This window comes from Rana temporaria, chromosome 10 (genome assembly GCF_905171775.1).
Source record: "Rana temporaria chromosome 10, aRanTem1.1, whole genome shotgun sequence".
Lineage (NCBI taxonomy): Eukaryota > Metazoa > Chordata > Amphibia > Anura > Ranidae > Rana > Rana temporaria.
The window spans coordinates 103,298,007-103,309,473 of NC_053498.1; the positions used below are offsets into that span (position 1 = coordinate 103,298,007).

Genomic DNA, 11,467 nt, shown 5'->3' on the forward strand with positions numbered 1-11,467 from the left:
GTTCTATTGATGATAGATGTGTATTGTGAGTTAGCACAGTCTAAAGGTCAGATGTCTGACTTATGTATACTAAAGGAATGTGTATTGTATAGCAGGTGAGAGAAGCCTTAGTCATGATGTCTGACTTGTCAGCTGTAGCTAATTAGCTCATGTGGATTGTGTCAGACCTGGTGCCAGAAAGTCTGACTAAAAGATGTGTATTGGGCTCATTGTATTAGGTTGTGGGTGGAGTTGGGTCATTGATCATTGTGGTTTCTAAAAGTCTGAGTTTCCCATTAACCACTTAACCCCCGGACCATATTGCTGGTCAAAGACCAGAGCACTTTTTGCGATTCGGCACTGCGTCGCTTTAACTGACAATTGCACGGTCGTGCGACGTGGCTCCCAAACAAAATTGGCGTTCTTTTTTTCCCACAAGTAGAGCTTTCTTTTGGTGGTATTTGATCACCTCTGCGGTTTTTTGTTTTTGTACTATAAACAAAAATAGAGCGACAATTTTGAAAAAAAAATGTATTTTTTACTTTTTGCTATAATAAATATCCCCCAAAAATATATAAAAAAACAATTTCTTTCCCTCAGTTTAGGCTGATACGTATTCTTCTACATATTTTTCGTAAAAAAATCGCAGACATTATGGCGGACACTTTTGACACATTTTTGGGACCATTGGCATTTTTATAGCGATCAGTGCTATAAAAATGCATTGGATTACTATAAAAATGCCACTGGCAGGGAGGGGGTTAACACTAGGGGGCGGGGAAGGGGTTAAGTATGTTCCCTGGGTGTGTTCTAACTGTAGGGGAGGGGGTGGCCTCACTAGGGGAAATTACTGATCGCTGTTCATACACTGTATGAACAGACGGTCAGGCATTTCTCCCCTGACAGGACCGGGAGCTGTGTGTTTAAACACAGCTCCCGGTCCTCGCTCTGTAACGAGCAATCGCGGGTGCCCGGTGGCGATCGCACGCGCCCCTAGTGGCCGATTCGAGAGCCGACGTAGAGCTACGGGCTCTCGCGCAGGGGAGCCAACCTGCCGCCGTAGAACTGCGGCGGCTGGTCGGCAAGTAGTTAAAGTGTCTATTCCTGTTGAACCAGAGAACAGAGCTGTGTGTCTCGTTTCTGGGGAATCTGTATGGGCCATGTTCATCTGCCGGATTGTGGAGTGTCGATAAGCTGTCTTGGGCTCGAATGGAATATCGTAAATGGCGTTAACCCCTGACCGTTACAGGAGATAACTTGGAATGGTGGTGAACCTTCCCAGGAGTGGCCGGCCTACAAAAATTACTCCAAGAGCATAACAACGACTCACCCAGGAGGTCATAAAAGAACCCAGAACAACATCTAAAGAACTGCAGGCCTCACTTGTCTCAGGTAAGATCAGTGTTTATGATTCAACAATTAGAAAGATACTGGGCATCCATGAGAGTTCCAAGGCCAAAGCCACTGCTGACCAAAAAGAATCACATTTACCAAAAAACATCTTAATTATCCCCAAGACTTTTAGGCAAATATTCTGTGGACTGATTACATCTGGCATAAAACTAATACAGCATTTCATAACAAGAACATCATACCAACAGTCAGACATGGTGGTGGTAGTCTAATGGTCTGGGGATGCTTTGCAGCTTCAGGACCTGAACGACTTACCATAATTGATAGAACCATGAATTCTGAGCTCTACCAGAAAATCCTAAAGGAGAATGTCCGGCCATCAGTTTGTGACCTCAAGCTAAAGTGCACTTGGGTTATGCAGCAGGGCACTGATCCAAAAACACAACAGCAAGTCCACCTTCAAATGGTTAAAACAAAGCAACATTTTCCTTTAGAGTGGCCTTGTCAAAGGCCGGACTTAAATCCAATTGAGATGCTGTATCATGTCCTTACACAGGCCATTCATGCTGGAAAACCCTCCAATATGGCCAAAATTGCTCCATAGCAATGTGAAGGACTCATTGTCAGTTATCGCAAACGCTTGATTGCAGTTGTTATCGCCAAGGGTGGCACAACCAGTTATGTTAAGGGGGCAATTACTTTTTTCACATAAAACCAGGCAGGTTTGGTGAGATTGTTTGCCTTAAATAAATGAAACCATCATTTAAAAACTGAATTTTGTATTTACTGAGGTAGTCTTTGTGTAATAATAAAATTTGTTTGATGATCTGAGTCATTTAAGTGTGACAAATATGTAAACAAATAAAAAATCAGAAGGGGGGAAAATACTTTTGTACATTTGTGTTCTTGGTTATCAGAAGGCATTCTCTGCCTATAACATATTAATATCATAATACATTTTAATAGTAATGAATCACAGCAAGCACATTTGCCCTGACAGCTGCTCAGATTTTCTGCACAAGAGATGGCTTTCTTTCATGAGTGAGATCTGCAAGATGTGTATCTAATTTCCCTTGTCAGACATCTCCTATAACTGTATACATCAGTTCTCTGCAATCAATATCCTGAGCTGTTCATTATTCACATTATTCAGCAGATCAGCAGTTCCTTCTTCATTAGAACAGCAGGGTTCCTTATAGGAAGTAAAACGAGAGGACAACAAATATTTTACCTTTAAAGTGGAGCTCCTTTTCAACTCCTCTTCATCCCCTGCTGCTCAGTCCCCTTAAAAGAATTTGGTATATATATATATATATATATATATATATTTTTTTTTTTAAACTCACATTTTTATTCGTTTTATAGATATCCTCCAGCCGCGGCCTGAGCGTTGAGCACGTCATCCCCCCTCGCAATGCCCCCTGGGAGACAACATGGAGTCTGCATTCAGTGCTGCCATACGCAGGATGTCACCTCCTGCTACATCCAGCCACGTGGTCTAGCTATCTGCTCCCCCTCTCCACAGTATGCATTCAGCACTGCCATACACAGGATGTCACCTCCTGTTTCAGCAAGGTGCTACCGCTCTCTGCAGTCTGCATTCAGTGCTGACATATAGAGCATCACACCCAGGGCTCAAGTCCTGCGGGAACGCGTGGGAACGGAGTTCCTGCACTTTTTTCACAGCAGGAACGCAGTTCCCTTTACAGGACTAGAGCAGCCGAGCCGCCCGAGCCAATCCTTCACTAAGCGGCGATGCCCGGCTCGAGTCACTGTCAGGGGCAGGCGAACCTTAGTAATCCTTTATGTTACTGGCCGCTTCCTGTATATGGATTCATCGGGTAGTGTGTGGGTATACCGTCACTTCCTCGATGCCGCAATGTCTCCTGGGAGCTTTTGTCATTGTTCCCAGGAGACATTGCGGAGGTCTGCCGCAAGTTATCGTGGGATTTCTTTCTAAAAAAACATGCGGTTTAGTAATTATGCATATGAGCGTATCATTTTTTTTTCTTGGTGGGGGAGTGGATCTCGGGTGGGAGTTCCCACACTTTTTTCCCCAGGACTTGACCCTTGATCACACCCCATACACAGCATTTCACCTGCTACTTCAGCAATGTGCTCCCGATCTCTCCACTCCTCCAGGAGCAGCTGTCTCAGTTTACAGAAGCTGGAACTACAGAGGGGACACCGGGCATCAATGTGTGCTAATAGTACTCACTGTCAGTGTGCATTGAAAACAACATTGGGTGGATATACAGTACGTTCACTACAATGTTGATTTGTCTCAGAACCCCTGGGGGTTTCTCGCACAACACTAGGGTTTTCCGAGGAACTCCAGTTGAGAAACCCTGAACTACCCTCTCAATTGACATGAATGCTCAGCAAATATAGATAATGTTTATGGAATGCTTTGCTGACATCTCATTCATGTAGTCGTGGTCTTAATGCATTATCTGTAGTTCAAAATAAATGGCTGTTTACAGTTGATGTAGCTATCACTTCCAGAGACAGAACTTTGAAGAGATGCAACAAGCTGGTGGGTGATTCAGCACAATAGTATCTCTACAAAAAAATATCAGCCTAGGCAGTGGTGGTTTGTCCATTAGGGCTGCCCGGGAGCTGCCCTTTCTCTCCACTTTACCCCTACTGTATATCCACCCCCTATTCATGCGTCTGGCCCCTTTCAGGGCACTGGGCGCATGAATTACAGCGGCTCTAATAGGCTTCAAAATCGGGTGGGTTCAGGTTGCAGAGCATGCCATCGGAGATCCCCCAGGTGTTTTACAACAGCTAATGAATATTCGCTGTTGAAACACTGATCCTCAATCTGGCCAATCAGAAGCGGGTGTGAGACGAAAACGGAAGCCGCCACCATGGGAAGCAGGAGAACAGGAGGCCGCTGAGCAGTGGAAGCTGCCGCCATGGAGAGCAAGGGAACAGGAGGCCGTCGATGATGGAGAGCAGGAGAATGGGAGGCCGCCGGTGATAGAGAGCAGGAGAATGGGAGGCCGCTGACGCTGCCGAGCAAGGGGCAGCTGCTGGAAATGGGATTAGTGATGCCCACCAATGGGGGGTTTATATTGTTTGCCGCCCCCCCCCCAAAAAAAGTTTCCCCAACGCCATTGAGCCTAGGGTGGAATAATGCTTAAACTGTAAAGAAAATATACACTTTTAAGATTTTTATAATTTTTTTTTTATTCTTTATTTTCCTTATTCTTTTTTTTTTTTAAACAAACAAGGTATATAGATATTACATTACAGTTTCGAAGACGGCAAATATCTCATATACTATTCAAATTATATTGTTTTTACCCATATAATACAAAAAACGAAATAAAAAAATACATAAAAAAAATACATCAAGAAAAAAAAAATACATCCAAAAGGCCTTTTTGAATTCCAGTTTAGAGGACAATTAATAACACAATCACTATTCCTTCTTCAAATTGTATTTATTTTACCCCTATGATTACATCCAAAAGCCTTAATTAATCCATATATTTTCCTAATTTTAATCTCTTATTTTAGCCGCTTCTTCCCTTAACTCAATTTTTTCTCAATCCCTGTTTCCCTTTCCTCGTTCCCTAGCCCCTTATCCCCTCCCGAGACCACAATCCCCTCCACTCCCCATTTCCACTATACGTGGAGAAATGGGAAGAGAGGGACAAAACCCCCCCAAAAAAACCTTGTTGTCTCCTCTGGTGCAGGCTGTCCAAAATACCTTCCTTTTACTATCTCCCTACCGAACTAAATCTTGTTCTTACTCCCCTAAGATTAAACAGTTTCAGCACAGCATGTTTTTGCTGTTCTGTCTTTGAAAAAAAGGTTTAAAGTACAGTATTTGTGTCTGGTTTTGACTGCTGCTTGGGACCGAGCTAAGGAGTTTTATCCTCCTTTTTGGCCTTGTGACCATTGTCACCTGGATAAAATGATGGGGAATCCAAAAAATTACCTGGAGTGATGGCTGAAGGAATAATGCCTCATAGGGTCAGTGGAAGGAATAGTGCACCATCAATGGGATCATTGGAAGGAATACTTGTTGTTGGTGTCAATGGGAGGAATAGTGACATATTGTTGGTCAAAGTGTTAGATACTGTATGGTGACCCAAAGCCAGTGGGATGCAGTTTGGGCCCACTGGTTTAAATGACAAATAATCAGAGGTGTTTGGTTCCAAAATGAAAAATGAATCCATAAGAAATACTGAAGGATCCTGTAATTAACATATCAATGCAGCAAAATGTTATTTGTTATTGACTGTATTGATTTGGGTAAAAGGTAGTGCCTTTTACAGTATCACATACTGTCTGTGTTGCAGGAGTTCCCAAAATGTTTGATGAAGTGTGCTATACAGTATGAAATGATCATGGGGACTTTCTTTTACCTGCATCAATTAAATTAGTTTGAACATCTGATACATTTATGTTATACTGGTATGGTGAATATATACTCCTTTATTATCACTTAATAATGATTCAATTATAGATATCTTTCTTTTTTCATACCCTCCCATGCCTACTATTTGTTAGAAAATGTTTTCTAACAAAGATCAAGAGAAGCAAGATCTGCTTTTCTTAGGATGCAGCCAATTACAAATGAAAAGAAAATGTTGACTGTTTTATTTTTCAGCGGGTCAGTTTCCCCGGCTGACCCTAAGCTTCCAGATGAAGAGGAACAGAGGAATGTACATTATACAGTCTTATGTTCCATCCATTTTACTGGTGACCATGTCATGGGTCTCTTTCTGGATCAGTCAGTCGGCAGTTCCTGCAAGAGTTTCACTAGGTAATTGGTAATGGCTGCAGAAATTACATTCACGGTGTGATAACCTTATGAAACTGTATGCAAGTAAGTCAAATTTCCTTGAAAGGTTACTGCTCATTGTAACAGATTTGACCAGTGCCGGTTCACACTAGTGCGATGACAGACATTGCATGGGATTCACACTGCATTGCTGTGCAGAACACATGCGATGCCTGTGAGATGCGATTTCACCCATACAAGCTTTATGGCTAAAATTGCATCGCATTCGCACCAAAATGGTGCAGGACCCTTTTTCGGTCCGCACTGGAATCAGATTGCATGGGTGTTCACATCTATGCGATCCGATTCCTGCACCATTTCACAGTTTGCACTGCAATCTGTGAACCGATCTGATGGTGTCATTAACTTTACACTGACACCCCCAGCGGTTTGCAGATCTCAGTTCGAACCACTGTGTGAATCAGGTGGGATGCGGAAACCTGCACTGGACTCGCAGTGTTTCCGCATCGCACCAGTGTGGGCTGAGTCTCAAAACAGTGAGATAATCAACTTTTCAGTAAATGTTTATTATCCATCTCTTTTCATTGTGTTTCTTTTCAAATCTCTTTAACCACTGATTATCATTGATCAAAAACAAGAACAGTATACAGATCAGGAATTCTGACATCATTCACTGGATCACTGATTAAAGCTGTCATTTGTTCTGTACAATCTTTATTGTATAAAGCCACACAAACATTACCAAATGATTTTCTCTGTTAAGGTATCACCACTGTACTCACAATGACCACTCTGATGGACTGCGCTCGATCTTCTCTGCCCAGAGCGTCTGCTATCAAAGCTCTGGATGTCTACTTCCTCATATGCTATGTTTTTGTGTTCGCTGCCTTGGTGGAGTATGCATTTGCTCACTTTAATGCGGACTACACAAAGAAGAATAAGAAGAAGGCAGTGCGTAAGGTTAGAAAAGTTTTAAATAAGGAAAACACAAAATTTAGAGCCATGTTACAAAAAACAGAACCATAAAACAAAGGATTAATTTTCACTGGGTTCAGTGGCAGCCACAGCTCTTCTTTGGATTAGGGGTCTCCAAACTTCAGGATAGGAGCCACATTTATATTTTATTAATATTTGTGGGTCAAAAAATAATGCCCCCATCAGAGTCCACCCCTAACATACACACTTACAGCGTAGCTGGAAGCCTGGAGAACCCAGGGGCTTGGCTGTAGCAGGAGGTGGAGGCAGAGCAGGTCTGGACAGAAGGAATTACATACTCTTATCAATGCTGGGCAAAGCAGGTGATTGGTTGCTAGGATCCCAACGTTCCTAGCAACCAATAACGGCACAATGATAGCACAACTAAGGGTACCTGTCCTGGAGATTGTAGGGAAAGCGGGTTGTGGATAATGGGGTGAAACAGAGACCATAGGCTGACCTGAAGACCTGTGTGAGAGGCCAATGACCCTAGCTGCGGGCTAGATAAAATGTTGTAGTAAGCTGGGTTTGGCCTATATGCCTTGTAGTTTGGAGATCCTTACTTTAGATTTACACCTACTGGATATAGTGCCACCTGCAAGACACCAAGTACAGAGTACGACACTAAGTACAACTAAAAAGCAAAAGACAGCCCAGGGCAGTATTTAAACACACCTGCAGCATCAAAGCCAGAGAGAGGTGCTACATCCTTTAATAGACACAGAATAGGATTTAACCAGTGTGCAAAAAAAAAAATCTTATTTTTTCCCTTTGCTTTGGAGAACACAACCCTGCTTTAGAACTACTGGAATGTTCTAAAACAGTGCCATAACAGGGTGGGAAAAAACAAAATGCAAAATAAACAGCATTGGGTTTTGGTCACCACCAGGAGCCGCCCCCGGGATGTCTAATGTTTTTTAGTTTTACTAGCATCCTACTTTTTCTGGTGGCACTATGCCCAGTAGGTGATGATCTAGAGCAAAAATATGTCCTCCAATAAATTGAAGATAATTTATATTCATTATGTAAACTACTTAATATTTATGTTGAGATTATACATTTTATATAATATGTACAATTACGAACCCTACAGCTGGTCCTTATACGTTATCCAACTGTAAGTTAGAGCATCCTGGTCTAGCACCCAAACATTTTGGCTTGGTGGTCATTGTAAGGGTCAATTTTTGTACACTCAACTTTATACTGTATTTACCAACACTATGTAATATGAGGACCTACCTTATTTACCTTATCAATTTGTATCCAGACAGGCACTTGCACTACACAGTGGTGGTGTTTCACTTTACAAATTTATATATTTTTTAATATTTTAAAATAGTTCTGTATTTTTATGCACTTTCAATAAAGAATTCGTTTGCTTAGTATTTGTTTGTGTCATTTTAGGTGTCAATGAAGGATGGCAATGAAGCCATAGTCCTGCTCACCTTGTCATTACTGGGAGTGAATCTTAATGTTTCAGGGCTAATAGGTGGGCGCAAATGTACAGGAAGGGCAATTAAACTGTGTTCTCGTGAGCTGAAACCTGACCAAAAAGGTGACCGACGAAAGAAGACTTTTCTGAAGCCCATAGATGCAGATACCATTGATGTTTATTCAAGGGCAGTTTTCCCAGCTGCCTTTGCAGCAGTGAACATTATTTACTGGGTGGGCTACACAGCGTGAGAGTAATTGTGTACCATGTGTCTATATATGCATCAACTAAAATTCATGTCATTCACTGCATTAAAATAATGAGATACGACTACAGTTCATAATACCAGTTCTAAACAGATATTTTTTGTATGTTTGGTTAGTATTAATACATTTAGATAAACTTCTCTGTAAACAGCAGTGTTAAAAAAAAGATTTTTACCTGATTAAAAAAAATGTAATTTTTATTTTTATTGTCAAATAAGTATAAGATCTATTGGCAATACAGGGAAGCAAGCCTATGTAATTTTTTACGTGGGTTTTACATTTTTTTATTCTTCCACAAGATGACGATGTGCACTCCTATTGTTGTAGGATTGTGGTTTAATTCAAGGCCTTGTGCTTCCGAGATGATGGATACATGGTTCTACCAATGGCTGCCCAGATTGTTTGTTTGTCTCATCTATGATGGGCCATGTCTGAGCATCCAATGAGTGCCCTTGGGTCATTCTGTTTACTAATGGCATCGCTCCCTTGTCTTGCTAATAGAGTATATACATCGTGGGAGTAGGCGTGTGGGCGTACTCCTGATGACGTCAAGTCTGATGAAACAATCGTCTGGACGCTACGCACACACGCTTTGCACGATCACTTTTATGGACTTGTAACCTGCAAGGAATTGCTTTTTGGCTTGTTTGCTTTGGAGATATTATCTGAGTTTGAACCTGTGTATGCAGCATTACAGCACTGCAGTATTGTCAATAAAACCGCTTAAGGAGACAATATTACGCTATTTGGAGCCTCTTGTCTCTTTGTATATTCAAAACATCCTGTTGCTGGGGCTGTCTGATCTTCAGGCTTTTGACCATAGCTCTGGTGTATACAGAGGCTTATGGTGGGAGACGCTTACCTCTCCAGTGGATCTTTGTTCCAACAAAGCACTTTGTGACCCCCTGAGTAAGGGTGGTCACAGGCTTTCTGGTAAGCCTTTTATCTCACTATGGTGATGGGTATCACACTACCAAGTATCTGATCAACGTTCCACATCTTTTATGGGATCTCTTTTACTGAATATCAGCCATATATGAACTTTTTCTCGTTTCATCATTTATGCTGTCACTCAATATTGCACATTGGTCCCAGTTGGTATTGCCTATTGTTATTGCACGCTTGCATTTCATGGTTCATTACATGCTAAATACTGTATGGATTGTGTTAACTTTTTCTTACTTTTTACATGTTTGCATTGTTATTGCATATCAGTCATAGTTGATATTGCATATTTTTTATTGCACGTTTTCACTTTACAGTTTATCACATGCTATATACATGCACTTCATGAAATGTCAACTTTAGCGCTGCACTTTGAACTTTGAAGTCAATCCGAAATAAGCATTACTCTTTGGTTATGTGCAGGGCAGCCATCAGGAAATATGGGGCCCCTTACACAGCTTCAGGCATGGGCCCCCTGGAGCAGAGAACCGGGGGGGGGGGGGTGCCGCCTGAAATTGAGAAGCGGGGGGGGGGCTGGTGCGAATTGAGAAGCGTGGGGGGCCCTTTACAAAAAAAAGAAGAAATAAAGAAAGATATATATAAAAAAGTGGGGTAGCCATCCGGGGCCCTGGGGACCTCAGATTTTTATTTTTTTATAAAAATAAATTAGAAAAAAGGGGGGTTGCCATCCGGGACCTCTGGGCCCTTTAATAAAAAAAGAAATATATATAAAAAAATAAAATAAACATTTATTAAAAAAAAGGGGGTTGCCATCCAGGGCCCTGGGGACCTCTGGGCCCTTTAATAATAAAAAAATAAAATAAACATTTATAAAAAAAAAAAAAAGGGGGTTTTTCCACATGGGGCCCTGGGGACCTCTGAGCCCTTTAATAAAAAAAATATATATATATATACATATACAAGAAAAAAAAGAAATAAAATAATATAATTTTTTTTTTTTAATTAAAAAAAAGGGGGGTTGCCATCCGGGGCCCTGGGGACCTCTGGGCCCTATAATAATAATAATAATAATAATAATAATAATAATAATAATAATAAATATATATATAAATATATATATATATAAATAAAATAAAAAGATATATAAAAAAATACTTATTTTTTTATAAAAAAAAGGGGGGTTGTCATCCTGGGCCCTGGGGATCTCCGGGCCCCCCGTACCCCTAAAAAAATGGCCCTTTAATAAAAAATAAAATAAAAATATATATTAGAATTTTTTTTTATATAAAAAAAAGGGGGGTTGCCATCCGGGGCCCTGGGGGCCTTCGGGCCCCTGGGGACCTCTGGACCTCTAAAAAAAATAAAAAAATTGGCCCTTTAATAAAAAATAAAATAAAAATATATTTAAAAAAAATATATATATTTTTTATAAAAAAATAATAAAAAAAGGGGGAGTTTCCATATGGGGCCCTGTGGGCCTCCGGTCCCCTGGGGGACCTCCGGACCCCTAAAAAAAAAAAATCTAAAAAAAAAAAAAAAAAAAATCTAAAAAAAAAAAATATTTTTTTTTTTTTTTTTAAAGGGGGTTGCCATCCGGGCCCCTGGGGACCTTCGGGCCCCTTACAGGTGTACTGCCTGTACCCCCCTGATGGCGGCCCTGGTTATGTGTTACATATAGTCCAATGGGCCTATTGGTCTTGTGGGTTCCCCTGTTGCTGCAGAAATGATGACTATTGTAAGAGTTTGTAAATGCAAGAAACTAAATGGGTGGGACTTTAAATGAGGCGCAAGGCA

At 41.1% G+C, this 11,467-nt stretch overlaps 1 protein-coding gene across 2 annotated transcripts in view; it reads left to right on the forward strand.

Annotated features, from left to right (window-relative positions):
* Positions 1-9,512, forward strand: part of GABRD (gamma-aminobutyric acid type A receptor subunit delta) — a 46,310-nt gene extending 36,798 nt beyond the window's left edge. For both annotated transcript variants that reach the window (XM_040325890.1, XM_040325891.1), the window contains exons 7-9: positions 5,960-6,115; positions 6,858-7,054; positions 8,474-9,512. In XM_040325890.1, the coding sequence (XP_040181824.1) occupies positions 5,960-6,115; positions 6,858-7,054; positions 8,474-8,752 (632 nt within the window). In that variant the 3' untranslated portion in view covers positions 8,753-9,512. The remainder of the gene's footprint in view (positions 1-5,959; positions 6,116-6,857; positions 7,055-8,473) is intronic.
* The last annotated feature ends 1,955 nt before the right edge of the window (positions 9,513-11,467 follow it).